This window comes from Chelonia mydas, chromosome 1, assembly GCF_015237465.2.
Source record: "Chelonia mydas isolate rCheMyd1 chromosome 1, rCheMyd1.pri.v2, whole genome shotgun sequence".
NCBI lineage: Eukaryota > Metazoa > Chordata > Testudines > Cheloniidae > Chelonia > Chelonia mydas.
The window spans coordinates 3948992-3967318 of NC_057849.1; the positions used below are offsets into that span (position 1 = coordinate 3948992).

Consider the following 18327-nt stretch of genomic DNA (forward strand, 5'->3'; position numbering starts at 1 on the left):
GGGTGCTCTCTCCATACCAGCTGCTTCCCTGACCATCTGATCATTGCATGACGTTCAAACCACATACAATGTACCAAACAGCAATGATAAGATAAATAAGGAACAAATGGGAAAGGGTCAAGGAGAGAAGGAACTTCCCATATGGGCACGGAAAATACCACAAACAGCCATCTTGGGACATGAGGAAACTTTTCATTCTGTTCCTCACACGTCCAAGGCCTCCTGCCCAGGCCCGGGCTGTGCTGTGGTGATACTGTAGGTCAGACACTTGCTCTGGAGGTGGTCACACACCCTCAGGCTCTAGGTGGAAGGACCCTTCTCCCCAGCATCTGCCCTCCTATCAGATTCACTTCCCCCGTTCTGAGTCCAGCCTTCAAGGCCCTCCTGTCTAGCAATGTCTCCCTGTGCTCGACCCTCTGCCTATGACGTCACCTTGCTTTCCCCAGCTGCTCATCATGCTCAGCTGCCATGTTACTCTAAAAGGCAATATTTCATCCTTGCTGTCTTTGTCAGATGTAGAATGCTTCTGCTGCTGGTCATACATCAGCAGATACCAGCGCAAACATTTCTTTCTTTGGTTCCTTGGAGTGTCAGGTCACATATCTAAATTTCTGAGTTTTTTACTCCACAGCAGTTCACCTCAATTGGAAAACAAATAATTTCCCCTATTCCCACCTTTGAGAACACTTCCATGATTTTATCTGATCTCTTTTAACAGGACATGATTGTCCAAAACACTCCAACATTTCTGGTATATATTCCCCCTCGGGGACTACAATTAAAAGAAGTATTAACTTGAAAGGAAACACACCTGATTCAGATTATGAATGACATGGATGAGGCTAAACAAGCTGTTGTCCAATTATTAGATGGGGGAGATGAAGCAGTAAATGCCCCTGTCATAAATATAAAGGAAAGGGTAACCACCTTTCTGTATACACTGCTATAAAATCCCTCCTGGCCAGAGGCAAAACCCTTTCACCTGTAAAGGGTTAAGAAGCCAAGATAACCTCACTTGCACCTGACCCAAAATGACCAATGAGGGGATAATATACTTTCAAATCTGGAGAGGGTGGGGAACAAAGGGTTTGTCTGTCTGTATGATGCTTTTGCAGGGAACAGATCAGGAATGCAACCTTACAACTCCTGTTAAGTTAGTAAGTAATCTAGCTAGAAATGTGTTAGATTTCCTTTTGGTTAATGGCTGGTAAAATAAGCTGTGCTGGATGGAATGTATATTCCTGTTTTTGTGTCTTTTTGTAACGTAAGGTTTTGCCTAGAGGGATTCTCTATGTTTTTAATCTGATTATTCTGTAAGGTATTTGCCATCCTGATTTTACAGAGGTGATTCTTTTACCTTTTCTTTCATTAAAATTCTTCTTTGAAGAACCTGATTGATTTTTCATTGTTCTTAAGATCCAAGGGTTTGGGTCTGTGTTCACCTGTACCAATTGGTGAGGATTCTTATCAAGGCTTCCCCAGGAAAGGAGGTTTAGGGCTTGGGGTGATATTTTGGGGGAAAACATCCCTTTTCACACAGAAATGGTCTATAAGGGACTGCTGCAAGCAGCAGGAGGAGATAGAATCTGATCAAAATGATATGACTATTGGGTAATGTAATCAAAATCACTAAAGGAATGTAAGGGGTTTCTATTGGAACTTAACTTGGCTGCCCCGGTTGTGTCCAGTTGTACAAGATGGAGGTGTAATCGGGGTACAGTTGTGTAAAAAAGAGTAATCGCAGTGCAAAGGATGTTAGGCAAAAGAGACTTTTGTGTGTGTGCACAGGAAAAAGAAAAGGAAAAGGGGAGGAATGCTGGGAGCACTAACCCTTGGGGTGTCTCTGGGGGATCGTATTTTTGCTTTGGTGGGTGTCCATAAAAATCTGCCCCCGAATGGCAGAGTGCCCCTTCTCCAATATACACTGCACATGTCCTGGGAAAATGCACATTCCTCCAGGAATGCTGGTAATGCATCGCGCTTACGGCTCCCACCCCTTTCCAGTACCTCGATGGGAGGGTCCTTATCGGGTGTCTAACCTGATTCATCCATCTCTGGTGTGCTTATCCCATGAGGGTCAGCACTGGTGGGCTCATGTCTCTCAAGTAAAGCAATACAATGCCTTAACCAAATGCCAAAAGAAATGAAATGATTCTGTTTTTATTTTCCAGAATTATGGCCACGGCTGCATGGGTCGGGTACAGTCGACCACGTTATCCACCCCCTAATCCAAAAAACATTAAAATACAACAGAAATCAAAGTATTACACTCCAGCACAAGTTCAAGAGTGGCCCTGGTATCAAAGAAGAACAATTCCTTGGTGGCAAAAAAAAACCCTGGGGTATATCAAATTGTAGTACTGCATGCTATTGGGAGTTTATTCCCTCTGCTCGCCAATGTAAATTTGGAGAGGTGGGAAAAGGGTGTTCGGCCTTACCCGAAGCACCCAATGTGGTCAGTGACCTCAGGCCTACACCCTTTTTGCCACCACGCACTATGGATCCTAAAGCATCCACTATTACCCCATGTCAATCCACTCTCCCTTCTCCTTCCCCTAGCCCACCATTTACTGACCCTACTACTCTCAGTCATTAATGCCAAGTACACTTGCAAAATGAATGTGGCCCAACCAATCATTTTGTTCAGTGGTTTAATAATGGCTCCTTACAAGCATCCAAATACTCTCACAATAAAATAAAAGAAATAAATAACCACTTAAATCATTTTGTATAAATTACCCAATTGTTTATGCAGAAGTGTGTAGTATTTCTCCCTGGTTATCCCTGCAAAAAATAATTCGGCTCTCTAAAAAACATAAACGCCAAATGGAAATTTTGCTCCCCTCTGGATCCCCCTGAATTCTTCAGGCATGACACCCCCCTTTTAATTGGATATGTCGTGCTGCTCTTTTTAAAATAAAAAAAATGTATCCTAATTAAACCTCTTGCACCCCCTCCTCCTCCACCTCCTTCCAAATTGTCTGTAACACACCTATCCCCGTGATGGTCCACCCCCATCCAAAGACCTGTGCTTCTTAATGCAATTGATTTACAAATAACTATCACTCTGTTCCCCTCTAGCTGGTATCTCAGTACTACATTTGCTAACTGTTCTCAGTTTACCAAAGTAGGTTAAAACATGCTGCTATGGGTAATTTCCAACTCGTTTAAATTAAATAAATAAAAATTAAACAAAACCATCCAAAACCGGCAAGCCCTCACAAACTACCTCTGGGAAGGTTGAAACTTGCTGCACAAAGTTGACTCAGAGGCTCAAATCCAACGCTTGGAACATGCCTTTGGGCTACTGGATGGGGGGGGGGAATTATTACAGGAATCTGCGCTTAGCTCAGCCCACTGTTTGCTAAAAAATGTAATTCTAACCCTCAAAAATATTACAAAATCCCTTATCAATAAACTGGTAAACAGTGCAAAAACTATTTTGTGAGGAAAAGCATGTAGCCAGGTTCAACAAACCCTCACGAATCATCAAGTATACCTCTTGCAGTATGCCTGATGGGGTTTATGGCCATCTGGGTTAAAGGGTACCAATATAGCAAATCAATGAAAGGTGTATTGGCCCTTTAAAGCCACCTGGGAGACAATTTTAGGGGACTGTACACTGAGCCAGTGTACCCTTACTGTCAAAAAAAAGCTAAAGGAGAATGGACCTTGGCCACCCTTTTACAGCCAGGGTTCAGGGGTAAGTGCAAATAAAAATGGTCCCAAAAGCCCGTTTAGCAAAGTAGTAATAACAAATAATAACACATGATTTCTAATGGGATCCAAGGTCTACTACCCTCAAATGGGTCTTGCGTGGCTGGGACAGGAAAATACCTGAAAGGGCTGGCCACAGGAACCACCGCCCCTGCAGTGTTCAGAACCGATACCCCCTCAGCATTGGGTGGAACAGGAAAATAAAATTTGCGGGGAGAAATCAGCTGTGCTTAATGGCCAAGTTCTGGAAAGTGGAAGGTGTGTGGAGCGGGTGGGATTTGGAGCAGGAAACTTTTCCTTGCAGCTGGGAAACTCCACTTACCAGACCATAGACCAGCGATGCATCGGCTTAATGTAACTGGACGGCCAACAATACCGACTAACTGGACTACAGTGGTACCAAAACCCACCTGGCTAAATTGGAACCATGTAATACAGCTAGTCCAGGAGCTCCAGGGTGAGCATCGCGAATGCTGAGTTTGAAAGCCAAGGCCCTTCAAGAAACAAATGCCTTCCAACTGGCAATGGAATTACCTGCTAATTGTGCTTGGACTAACATTGCCTGTGCCATTCAAACAGGCCTAATAAACTCTCCTTCACTTCTTAGTCGCGTTACTTGTGTTGTAAAAGTGTTGTTCCTATTCATTGTAATGTGAATCCTATTTATAAAGCGTTTAAAATTATGTGCTGCCTTAGCCTCTCCCCCCAAACCATATTTGTAAATTCAATGGCTTGCCCCTTTATAACCCTCCTTCTCCCTCTCCTCGTAGCATAATCAGTGAATCAAGGTATCAAGCTAGCTGGAGCCAGGGCCTCCAGCCTAAATGCCCCGCTGTTCAGTGTGCAAAAAGTAGGGGCGCCTAGGCCCTTCTTTAAAAAAGTAGGGGAGCGTTGGGATATTTTAGGGTTACGTATAAAAATGAGCTGCCAATGTGCTAACATAATATTAGGGGACAAAAGCATATGTAGGCAATATTTTTGTATCTCATACATAAGTTGCAAATTTTTCAGTATTTCTTTGTTTAAAATATAAGTTGCCAAATACTTCCCTTCTCTGTTGCTCATAAAAATTAATAAACATGCAGCTGCAAAGAAAAAAAAAGCCCTTTATATTGAAAAAAGTAAAAAAAAATATATATGTCCCCCCCTCCCCTTCCCAGCTACATAAACCAACCCGGGCGTAGGGCCACTTCCTGCCCCCCAAAAACTGTTCATGGCGCCTTCCTCCCTCCCCTGGGAGCTGCTAAAAAAAATTATAGCCACAAATTATTGCAAAAAATATATATCTTGAAGGTAAAAGTATGGGTAATGCAAGTCCGCCTCTGGGTCAGCCTGCTATATCTTCGAACAATATGATGAAGAAGTTCAGCATTTATAGTGTGTTGATTTGTCTTGACTATCAGAAAGTGTAGCTTGGTTTTATCACACAGGGACTAATGGAGAGCCACCTTGCTTCAGAAAGTTGCAGTCTTGTCTTGTGGTTTGGAAGTCATGGAACATCCGTATAAGAGGGTGTCTAGGGTTGCTGGCTAATGGGTGACATTGAAAGAGTTCAGATGACGGTCAGAGAGAGGGAACTCAGCAACAGAGAGAGCAGTGCATGGTGATGGAGTGATAAGATGTTAAGTGTGAGGAACTTCTCAGACTGTGAACTTCCACAATGCTGAGCTCAGCCAAACTGGGACAGAGCACCCTTGATTAATGAGGAGATCTCCTTTCCCAATCTTGTCACACAGGATTAAAGTCAATGTCCCCTGGCAATCACATTCTGTAGATGTATTTAACCACTTTGTCACAAAGCTCCTTGTTTTTGACCCCATAAATGATAGGGTTGAGCATGGGGGGGATGAGGAAATAGAGGTTGGCCAAGATGATGTGAACATGGGGAGCGATGCCCTGACCGAACTGATGTGTCAGGTTAGAGAAGAGGGGGGGAGTATAAGAGGTCAGAATCACCCAGGAATGGGTTGTGCAGGTGTTGAAGGCTTTCTGGTGGGCTTCCTTGGAGGAGATTCTGAAGACAGCCCTGATGATCAGACCATAGGACAGGGCAATCAGCGGCAGGTCTAACCCGATGATTACAAACACTAACACAAAGTTCCACGTCCCGTTGAATGTAATGTCCCCACATGACATCTTCACCACAGCTATGTGCTCGCAGTACGTGTGGGGGATAACATGGTTGGCACAGAATGGCTGCCTGCTCAGGAGCAGGGGTGCAGGAAGAATGAAGAGAACAGCTCGTGTCAAACCCACTAGCCCTAGCTTAGCTATTCGTGCGTTGGTGAGGATGGTGGCGTATCTCAGAGGGTTACATATGGCAACGTAGCGATCAAAGGCCATTGTTACAAGGATGGATGAGTGCATAAGAGAAAAAACATGATGGAAGAACATCTGGGTGAGGCAGCCATTCACAGTGATGTATTTCAAATTGAACCAAAATATACACAGTGCCTTAGGCACAGTGGAGGTCGACCTGCTGATATCTGTGAGCGCCAGCATGCAGATCAGCAGGTACATCGGCTTGTGCAGGGTCTGCTCTTTGCCTACAACAAACAGAATTGTGAAATTTCCCAACAGCCCAATAATGTAGAATGTAGAGAAAGGGATGGAAATCATGATGTGGGCAGTTTCCAGGCCAGGGATGCCCATTAGGATGAATGTTGAAGCATCAGAGGGGGTGTGGTTGAAAGATGCCATGAGGTGGTGGACACATGAATCTGGCTGAGAAATGTTCAAGGTTCCTATGAAAGGACAGAAGCACAGCAAGGGGGGTTACACACTTTATAACAAATAGTACAATAAATATTTTATAGTTATTAACAATCTAGAAAAGGGGGTGAGCAGTGAGGTGGCAACATTTACACACGGCACCACATTATTAGGTCAGAGTCAAGTCCAGAGAAGTTTTCAGACGGAGCTAACCAAGCCAGGTGAATGGGCAGCATGATGGCAGATGAACTTCGATGTCAATAACTGCAACGTGCATGCCCACTGAGCGAAAAACTTCAACTTTTCAACTGTCTTACAAGGTTCTAATTTAACTGTATGAACTCAGGAGGGGGATGTGGGCATCACAGTACACAGCTCTGTGAAACTTTGCTCACAGTGCAAGCATTGACAGAAACTAAGCAAAACTTTGGGATCCAGGAGAAGTGTGATGGGGAATCATACAGTAAATACAATGCCATGAGATCAGTCAGTCAATGTTTCACCCTCCTCTGGACTCCTCTGTGTAATACTGAGCACCCTTTTCACACAGGATATTGCAGAACTAGAGGGGTTCAGGGAAGGACAATGAGAATGATCAAGGGCTTGGGGAAACTCTCATATGCAGATAGATTGAAAAGACTGGGATTGTTACTTTAGAAAGGAGATGAATACGAGGGGATTTGAGAAAAGTCTATACAATATGACTGGTAAAGAGTAGATGGATCTACTCTAAAGATCTCTAACACAAGATCAAGAGGACATTCAATTAAACTGAAACTGGGCAAGTTCAAAACTGATCAAAAGAGTGCTTTCTTCACTCAATGCTTAATTACACAGCGGAGCTCATGGGCACAAGAGGTAGTTACGGCCCTGAGCTGAGGAAGAATCAAGAATGTTTTGGACATTTTTATGGACAGTAAGACTATCCAGTTATAATAGTTACAGCTAAATAAATATTTTGGAAAGCCTATCTGTCCATGAGTTTCAGGGCACAAATCAATTTGTAGCTGTTATGCATTAGGGTGACACCCTCATGACGGTCAGGTCATCCCCCCCCATCCACCCACTGCTGGGTTTCTTACACCTTCTTCCATAGCATCTGGGGCTGCCACTGTCAGAGAGAGGACACTGGACTAGATGGACCATAGGATTGATCTACAATGTAATTCCCATGTTGGAAAGGAGCCAACTTTTCCCCAGGAAAACAGATATTGTCACGGTGAGATATGACTTTGTGCTGAACAGAATGGTCATGAAGGGCACAGAGGGCTTGGTATTTAGGCCTACAGGACTGTACCTCTGTTACTTCTCTTGTTTCTTTTGGCAAGACACTTTCTTGCAGTCACCCAGCTTTGTCCGAGACATCTGTGATACTCTATGCATCAGGGGAGTGCCCTATAACCCCCATATTGCTCATTTATATATAATGGTGATATTGCAGATAAAGCATGCCATGAGAGGCATCAGGGGAAAAGTTATGATCTGCTGAAAGTCATTGTTCTACCTATATGTGGATATCATTAGTGTACCTGAAATTGTGAGATTGTGTTGTATGATTGTCACTAAATCATGCTGTAAGTTGGGAATCAGCAGCTCCCCAGAGACAACAGCAAGAAAAAGTCAACAACGCCCGGGTGGGTGTCGAACAACCATGAACAGCCATTGTCCAGCAAGGCAGCTACAATGCAATGACTTGCTTGCACAAGGCCACACTAAGGGAATTGCTCAGCCTTGTCTGGTGACTCAGCAATGCCCCGAGACATGCCTGGATTTGTGTTTTCCAAGCACATGGATTAAGGATATAAAACATAACACAGTGGTCCTACGCTTGGCCTTTTCTCTTCTCCCCCCTGACCTGTGTTGCAATCAACAAGGATTCTCAGAAGACTGAAGACTCCACAGAGTAGACTGGGCCTCGTTTCAAGGTTGATACCTATGGACTATGAACTGCAACATCCAGTGGGATGAGAAAAAAATGCTTAATCTATTTGTTGCCCAGTCTAATAGGGAGGAAAGTTTAGACTCCATGCTTAATATTTTCTTTTCTTTTGGTAACAACTCTGGCTTTTTGCCTATTGCTTAATATCTCTTAAAATCTATCTTTTGTAGTCAATAAATTTGTTTTTCTGTTTCTCTTGACCAGTGAGTTTGCCTGAAGGGTTTGGTGAATCTGCTTGGGTTTACAATGGCTGGTGTATCCACTTTCCATTGATGAAGTGGTGAACCAAATAATAAACTTGCACTGTTTGACTTGAGCGGTGCAAGACGGTATATTCCTGAGGTACAGTGCTGGGAGCTGGGGGAATTTGGTTGGTGCCTTTCCTTGTGTGATTCATAAGTGGCTCTGGGTGCATTCAGGAAGTTTAGCTGGGTGTGGGGCTCCACATGCCGTTGTGCTGAGTGATAACAGCACCTGTAGGGGTTGCTGCTTGTCACTAGCAAATCATTGTGAGAGACAGCCCAGGCTGGAGAGTTAAGCGGGCACAGTGGTCCCAGAGTCCCAGGCTGCACCCTGGGGATCCCATCACAATAAGTGACAGTTGTTACTGACATGTGTCAGCACAGACATATGTCAGCAACTCAGCCACTTTCCCTTCTCATGCCTGAATATAGATAAAGTTTACAGGTGACACAAAATTGGGGGATCGTAAATAATGAAGAGGACAGGTCACTGATTCAGAGCAATCTCGACTGGTTGATAAAGTGGGTCAAAGCAAACAACATGTCTTCTAATATAGTTAGCTAAACATGAGCTCTCAGTATGATCCTGTGTCCAAAATAGCTAAAGAAATCCTTGGATGATAACCAGAGGAATCTCAAGGAGAGGTGGAGAAATTGTTTTACATCTAATTTAGCACTGGTGGGACTGCTGCTGGAATCCTGTGTCCAGTTCTGTTGTCCATGATGAAAGATGGATGTTGATACATTGAAGAGGGTTCAGAGAAGAGTGACAAGAACTATTAAAAGATTACAAAACTTGCCATAAAGTTATAGACTCAAGGAGCTCAATCTATTTGGGGATTTAAAGAAGATGGTTATGGGGTGACTTGATAACAGTCCCTAAGTACCTACATGAATAATAGAATCATAGAATTTCAGGGTTGGAAAGGACCTCAGGAGGTCATCTAGTCCAACCCCCTGCTCAAAGCAGGACCTAATCCTCAACTAAATCATCCCAGCCAGGGCTTTGTCAAGCCTGACCTTAAAAACCTCTAAGGAAAGAGATTCCACCACCTCCCTAGCCTAGCCACTCAGTCCCTACTCTGTGGCGGTGCACGGGGTTCTTCTGTCCTAAGTGCAGGACTCTACATTTGTCCTTGTTGAACCTTGTCAGATTTCTTTTAGCCCAACGTGGGGAACAACACAACTAGTTAACTGTGGGCTTTTCAGTCTGGCCTACAGAGGTTTTGCATGTTACAATGGCTGGAAGTTGAAGTTAAACCAATTTTGACTGGAAAGAGGTGTACATTCTTTAAACGGTGAGAGTAATTAACCATTGGAGCAATTAACCAAGGGTCATGGCAGATTTTCAATCACTGAGAATTTTTAAATCTAGATGAGAAGTTTCTCTAAAAGCTCTGCTCCAGGAATTATTTCAGGGACATTCTCTGGCGTGTGCTCCACAGCAGTGGTTTTCAGAAAAATTTCTGGGGACGCAGTTGAAGAAAATTGTTGATGCCCACGACCCAACAGAGCTAGGGATGAGGGGTTTGGGGTAAGAGAGGGGGCTCTGGGCTGGAGCAGGGGTTTGGGGTGCAGGAGGAGGTCAGGACACTAGTCTGGGTGTGCAGGCTCCGGCGTGGGTCTGGGGATGAGGGCTCTGGGGTGTAGGAAGGGGTTCTGGGCTGGGGGGGGCTCAGGGCTGGGGCAGAGGATTGGGGCATGGCCTTAGCTCCGGTGGCTGGGTAGTAACTAATTACAAGACATATATATATATAAAGGCCTCATTTGTAATGTCACTACTCTACATTTCTGTTTCACTTCTCCTACACAAAGCACTGTGGGGCACACTACAGCAATGCCTATCCCAGTATTTCAGAACACTCGGCCAACTACCATAATAATACAAGTGGTAACTGTAATTGCCCTCAGAGGAATGTGTTGCTATCTGCAGTAACCACAAGAGCCAAACTACACCACCCAGACCGGAAAAAGATTGTTATGCTTGGATACAAAGTGCTGTCACATGTACGCATACATACGATGCCTATGCACTCATATGTAACATAGAAATATATGCACCGTATCCACACTATCCATACCTGTTAATTACCTAAAAGTGCCTCCAAGGCTAAATCATAAAACTACATTCCTCAGTCATGGTCCTGGGCCTAACATTCCCACATCCAGTGTGAGGGACTAAAAACAACTGGAAAATAAAATCTGTCCATGGGTTGTACGAGGGAATGTGCAGACAAAGGGACAGATGGGGCATAAATGTGTGGATGGGAAAATAAGGTGGCCACATAACAGTGTTTAACCCAGTGGGTCATCTTCAGTCCTTACATTATGCTTTTCCAATATGATGGGTAAACATCCTCCCGAGAAAAAGAAAAAGAAGTGGGGGAAGTCGTAGGAAGGGAGCCTGAGACATTAGCCCTTGTATGAGAGGCCTGGTGTGAGGCCTGAGGCCTGGGCTAAAGTAGTAGTCAAAGCTTTATTGATAAAAAGCCAAGAAAAGCTGTGAGCATGAGGCAGGCCCTGCTCACAAAATCTGGCCAGAACAGGGCTGATACTGCAGAAATACACGTTCCGAAGAAGTGCTAGGCACAGAGCACTCACGCAAACACATCCCGATATCACGTGGTACCAGACCATCCGAATATCGAGGATGCTACAAAAACATTCCCCAATAATAACAGGAAGACACTGACCCCTCCTAAAAGATAAGGTCAGGATGACAGGACGTAATGAAAATGTCTTGATTGAACCAACACGTACAAATTCATGGGTGATAACGAGCCACATCAGGGGGCAGTAACTGAGTCTGTCAGAGGGGCAGTACGTAACTTGTTTGTATCGGGGTACACAGATGTATCTCAGAGGGAGTGTCTTTGTCTAGCCTAGGGGGGAAGGTAAAGTCCTGCCATTTACTGCGCTGGTCCATTCTTATGGGCATTCATGTATTAGTGGTCCAGTAGAGTCTGTGGGATACTAGTACCATGATTTTTCGACAATAAACCTGGCCGGGTGCCATGGTACCTTAGCAGATCTTGTGGTCATTGGGCGGTTCGCTCGAGGTCTGCCGTGCCAGCTGTCTGCGCAGAGCTGGAACACCACACGGGGAGAAGACACACACAACCCAGCATCTAAGCACAGCGACCAGGGTGCAGTTGGAATCGGGGCAGCCTGGGATGGGGAAGGAGAGTACAGACAGTGGGTGAGAATATGCTGGGAGAGAGAACCAGCTGAGGAGCTAAGATCAATGGTTCTCTCCACCGGTGAAATGCCTGATGTTACATAAATAACATTCAACCACAACAACTGGAAACCCACTGAGTGAAGATTGTGACACCCAGGCTGCAGTTCTGAGGCTTGCCAGGGGAAAGAGACCCTGAGAGCCGCCCACCTGCACTCGGGGCCAGGAAAGGTCCCAGCGCTGGCCTTTGACCACCAATCACAATGAAAAATGTAATTTCAGCAGCGCTGCCTGCCTGTCCGTGTACACCCCGCTCCCTGCCCTCACAACCCCCAGCGCTGCTGCTTCACTATGTACACCCCGCTCCCTGCACCACAACCTCCAGCGCTGCCCATCTTTCTGTGTACACCACACTCCCCATCCCCATACACCCCACCAGTGCCCACCTCTCCATGTACACCCCATTCCCCGCCCCCACAACTCCCAGCACTGCCCTTCTGTCCATGTACATCCCACGCCCTGCCCCCAGACCCCTCAGGGATGCCCGCTTGTCCATGTAGGCCCCCCACCCTCACAACTTCCAGACCTGCCACACAGTGATACCCCTCACCCAGGACCAAAACCAGGGGTCAGAATCCACAGCGACAGCTCACAGAAACATCTTCGCAGACGAGGTTAAACTCAGAGTCTGCCTGCCCCAGGGAAAAGGGGGAGATCAGCCTGAACTGCCTTTCTGGGGGCATAGTGAACCCCAGCAGCAGCTCAGCCTGTGCAGGGAAGGAGAGAGGGACGGACCCGCGGGAGGGAGAGAGGACGTGGAGACTAAAAGGAGCCAATGTGAGTAACTCTTCCTCAAAGTGACAAAAAGCTTTAACATATTGCAGCCCGTTAGAAATGCAGATACCCCCTTCTTGAGGCTCTAGTGGGGCTGCTCACGGGAGGAAGGAGGGTCTGGATGGGGAATGGTGTCAGAGACTATCTGCTACCATGTTGTCCACATTCTCTTACAGTCTGAGACACCCCCACCTTCATGACTCCTCTTTGGTCTGTGCATTAGACAGAATGTGCATTCCCAATTTTCCCTCGTTTCCGGACTCTACGTCACTGTGATTTGGATACTGCACATCCCCTTCCCTCCCCCCCGCACATCCACAAACACAATGTGTTCCTGGACCTCCTGGTTTCCCCTAAGGTAGAAACATGCTTTTATTTTAACTGCTTTTTGGTGCTTCTCATCCCCTCCAGAAGCAGAGATGCAGGGGCAGAGAGAGAGCAGACCTCTCTCCTCCCACAAAAAAACTGTTCCCCTGATTGTTTTCAACCCTAAGCCTGTGAGTTTCAGACTTCAGCAAGTATCCTGTCAGTTCTTCTTTGGTCCGAACGAGCTCACCCGTCCACAGAGGCCACAGGACGAGTCCAGTTGAAGCACTTGAGGCTGATGGCCGGTGTAAATCCAGCCATTTATTTAAGTTCCTACACATGGATTTAGAGTGAACTCCTGTTTGTGTTGAGAGTTTTGCCACTGAACTCAATGGGACCAAGATTTCACCCTTAGTGTTTCAGGTTCGGGTCCGAACTGTGAAAATCATGGCTTCACGTCCTGGAACAGAGAGTGCTGTTCTGTACGGCACTGAAAGAGTCTGAAGGAAACCCACAGTTTACGTGGTGTTCTGAGACTGGGCAAGAAAGATGGGAATTTCAAAACACATGGGCCGTGATATTTCTCTCAGGGAGGCCAGTGTCAATCTGGACTGACCCAGTGAAGGCAGAATGTGAGAGCAGAATCTGGCTAGTGTGTGGCCTTTTCTTGTTTTGATCCTTCTGGTAACACAAATACCTACTGCAGAAACTTTGTCTGCACTTCTTAACAGTGCAGTGAAATTGCTGAATTGGAAAACTTGAGTGAACCAGAGGAAAATCCACATAAACCAAAAAAAGGAAGCTACTCAGACAGATAGAAGGACACACTCAGACACAAGGAACTTCTCTTAAAAACAAATATTTGTCTAAACTATTTCCAGTACAGTTATAATTCTAGTTTTACTAGGTCAACCCTTTGGCGTTTCTGACAATACTAAACAGTTCAAGTTGCCATGCTGGTGAATTCCTGCCCATATTTTTTTTTTTTTTACTTGAAACCTTGAACTCTTCTTGAGCCCTTAGTTCTAACTTAGTGCAGAAACTGGTAACTCACCAAAATCCTGCTCAGCACAGAGAGGAAATCTCCTTACGGCGACAGAAATGCAGAGCCCCAAGAATCAGTGTATGAATCTCCAATGACTGACACTCTCTGTGCTGGGCAGCGACCTTTATCATTCCCCTGTACAGTCCCTGCAGACTCTCAGGTTGGCAGGACTCCCAGACAATTCCCTTGGCTCCTTGAGCAGTGGGAAGAGCAGAAAATGGACCGTGGAGAACTTCAGCCTGAGATCCTCCCCCCGGGAGTGAAGAAATGATTCAATGATAACAGGCTCAGATTCTGAGGGCAAATTCAGTCTTGCAGACTTGATTGAATCATCCGGCACTACGGAAACACCAGAAAGGAGAGAAAGAGCCAAGGTTTAGACCAGGGGTCTCAAAGTTGATTTACCTTAGGGCCAGCGCTAGTCCTCAAATCCTCCCAACGGGCCAATAATATCACTGAAGATGGTGTTCAGAAAAGAAAATGTTTATATTGTATTTTTTATTTCAAATTTCTTAGAAATAATAAAGCTGTCATACAACTTTATACAATTCTTTGCCTGCCAGAGAGTTTTGTGTTTTTGCCAGGCACTTGGCAACACGTCAGTTCTGTCAGTTTGTTGATGTTTGGCCACAGATGGCCTATGGCCCGGGACTTTGAAACCCTTGGCTTAGATTTATTTATCTATCTTTTACACTTTTAGCTACTTCCATTGACTGGGATGAAGACCTGTGATTCCATTCACCAAACAGTGCCTCCCACACAGGAAAATACGTTTTCCGAGTGTGCTTGTGGATGAAGGGAAAGCAGTGGATGTATTGTTTCTTGACTTTAGCAAAGCTTTTGACACGGTCTCCCACAGTATTCTTGTCAACAAGTTAAAGAAGTATGGGCTGGATGAATGCACTATAAGGTGGGTAGAAAGTTGGCTAGATTGTCGGGCTCAATGGGTAGTGATCAATGGCTCCATGTCTAGTTGGCAGCCGGTGTCAAGTGGAGTGCCCCAGGGGTCAGTCCTGGGGCCGGTTTTGTTCAATATCTTCATAAATGATCTGGAGGATGGTGTGGATTGCACCCTCAGCAAATTTGCGGATGATACTAAACTAGGAGGAGTGGTAGATACGCTGGAGGGCAGGGATAGGATACAGAGGGACCTAGACAAATTGGAGGATTGGGCCAAAAGAAATCTGATGAGGTTCAATAAGGATAAGTGCAGGGTCCTGCACTTAGGACGGAAGAACCCAATGCACTGCTACAGACTAGGGACCGAATGGCTAGGCAGCAGTTCTGCGGAAAAGGACCTAGGGGTGACAGTGGACGAGAAGCTGGATACGAGTCAGCAGTGTGCCCTTGTTGCCAAGAAGGCCAATGGCATTTTGGGATGTATAAGTAGGGGCATAGCGAGCAGATCGAGGGACGTGATCGTTCCCCTCTATTCGACATTGGTGAGGCCTCATCTGGAGTACTGTGTCCAGTTTTGGGCCCCACACTACAAGAAGGATGTGGATAAATTGGAGAGAGTCCAGCGAAGGGCAACAAAAATGATTAGGGGTCTGGAACACATTACTTATGAGGAGAGGCTGAGGGAAGTGGGATTGTTCAGTCTGCAGAAGAGAAGAATGAGGGGGGATTTGATAGCTGCTTTCAACTACCTGAGAGGTGGTTCCAGAGAGGATGGTTCTAGACTATTCTAAGTGGTAGAAGAGGACAGGACAAGGAGTAATGGTCTCAAGTTGCAGTGGGGGAGGTTTAGGTTGGATATTAGGAAAAACTTTTTCACCAAGAGGGTGGTGAAACACTGGAATGTGTTACCTAGGGAGGTGGTAGAATCTCCTTCCTTAGAAGTTTTTAAGGTCAGGCTTGACAAAGCCCTGGCTGGGATGATTTAATTGGGGATTGGTCCTGCTTTGAGCAGGGTGTTGGACTAGATGACCTCCTGAGGTCCCTTCCAACCCTGATATTCTATGATTCTATGATTCTATGATCTGAACAATCAAGGAAGGCTGGTTTTTTCCCAGGTTGTTTGTGAGCAGACTCTTCCTCTGTGCCAGGGGTAACAGGGACATTAGGGAGCTCACAGAACTTTTGGGCTTCCTCCCAAACAGCATCCCACTTAGCGCTGCTTTGCATACTCTCTAATGCTTTGACAGTTCCCTGCCGTACGCTGCAGGCCTGAGAAAGTGTCATGTCTTGTGTCTGCTGAGCTTTCTGTGCTATGTGAATCATACTAAGAACATAGTAAAAAGCCATCAAGCACACACAAAAATCTATTTTCTGCACGTTCTCCAAGAAACTGAACGCTTCAATAAATCTTCGGTAGGGAGGCTCTGACAGTCCCAACAAATGACTGAGAAGTTGTCTCACGGAGTTTTTTACAGCAGATGCATTTCTCCATCTGCATGCCCATCTCCTGTCATTTAAACCAGACAATTCCAGCTTCACAAGAAAAATCAAGTAGCTATTCTGTTAACTCTGCATGCCTCAGATAAAAGCAAATGCAATTCACTAGCCATGCAATGTATCTATAGAGCAGTGGGGTGATCTTGCGGCATATTTTGCTGTACTCCACTTACATGACCTGCCACGACAGCGGCCCCATCATAACACTGTGCTACAACTGGCAAGTTTGCAATACCCAATGTTGTGATAGACGGTGCCAGCGTCCTCTCGCTCAGTGCAATCAACAAAGCCTAGAAATCGTTCCTTTATTTCCAGATTTTTGTGTATCTTTTGTGTATTTTGTGTGTTTTGTGTACCATTTTTGGTGAACACAGGGTCTCTCAAGCTACCGGGAAACTGTCTGCAAGGAAAGCAGATCACTGCATCTGCCGGCTCGCTGTACTCTGAAAATGGAAATGTCTTGTTATATTCCGACGTAAATGAGAAAGTCGTTGGACCGAGACAGAACTTTACTTATTCTAGTGTCCCTAGTTCACTTCTATTCTTTGGACGTTGTGCCACTTAGTCACCTATGGCATTTGCATGCCTCTGTTCTTTGGTTGATGTCTGGCTCCTATGCCTGGCCCAGCTGTGGGACTGCTCCTACTGCTGTCCCTAGAGAAGAGTAGGGACTCAGCAAGTGGTGGGCGGGGGGTGGGGGCATGGGGAAAGGGGGCTGAGGAGGGGAGAGATTCAGCAAGTGGCAGGCGTCCGGGGCCTCTCGGAGGAGGAGAGGAGGGACTGAGAGAGAAGCAGGGCATGGCAGGGGCCTCAGTGGAGGGAGAAGCAGGGACAGAAAGAGGCAGAGAGGCTGTGGAGCTATGGGGGAAAAGCGGGAGGGGACCTCAGGGTGGGGAACAGGCAGGGCCACCACGGCCCAGGTGTCCACACTCTCAGAGGTGGTGGGGCAGCAGCTGTGCCACGGGGGAGGTTTAGTCTCCTCTGGCCTATTATTTCCGCCAGCGATGTAAGGTGGCCCTCCCTGGGCCACTGCCTAACACCTCCCTGTGATCATCCCAATAGCTCTGTCTGGGGTAAGACAGCATGAACGGTGTCCACTCACCCAAGGCACTTTGTGGTGACTGTATGTTGTGAGGTTGTTGTCCTTTCCTCTCAGGCAGCAACTGCCTCCTCCTGCTTGCTCCAATTCAGCCACTGTGATGAGGGCATCCTGGACTTCAGCTGTTTAGTATCGAACAGCTTTAATGCTGTCAAGTCTCCACTCCCAGTGTCTGTCACATACTGGCTTCACAGTGACATTGGCATGATCTGTGAGAATTTTCCAACAATTAGCAGAGGCGGAGAAGAGAAGAAGATTGAGCGAGTGGCATCCACATGGAAAGAAAAATGCTCTTGTGTTTTCATTAAGGATCCTTGCCTGTACACCCTTGTTTTTCTCTTTCATGTTTGCACTGTTGTCATAACCCTGGCCCTGGCAGTCTTGGATATTTATGTCACATTCCTTCAGAGTAGTGAGTATAGTATCAGTTAGTCCTACCCCTGTGGATCATCCACTCGTTTAAAACCAGTATCACAGAGCAGTACTTTGTACCCCTTAACCTTTCAGTAATGTCTTGCGGGACTTCTTCCTCAATAATTTCCAACAAAGCCCATTGTAACTGTGCCCACATATCTATTCAGGGGACACCATCACAGGGCCTAATAACATCAGCCCCACTATCAGAGGCTTGTTCACCTGCACATCCACCAATGTGATATATGCCATCATGTGCCAGCAATGCCCCTCTGCCATGTACATTGGTCAAACCGGACAGTCTCTACGTAAAAGAATAAATGGACACAAATCAGATGTCAAGAATTATAACATTCATAAACCAGTTGGAGAACACTTCAATCTCTCTGGTCATGCGAATGGAAACATGAAAGTTGCCATATTACAACAAAAAAACTTCAAAAC

General features: G+C 45.8%; 1 protein-coding gene across 1 annotated transcript; it reads right to left on the reverse strand.

The window, feature by feature from the left end:
• Positions 1 to 5478: 5478 nt before the first annotated feature.
• Positions 5479 to 6417, reverse strand: LOC119565296 (putative olfactory receptor 52P1). The gene has a single exon (XM_037889797.1). It carries the CDS (start codon positions 6415 to 6417, stop codon positions 5479 to 5481), a length of 939 nt encoding a protein of 312 aa, XP_037745725.1.
• Between the last annotated feature and the right edge of the window lie 11910 nt (positions 6418 to 18327).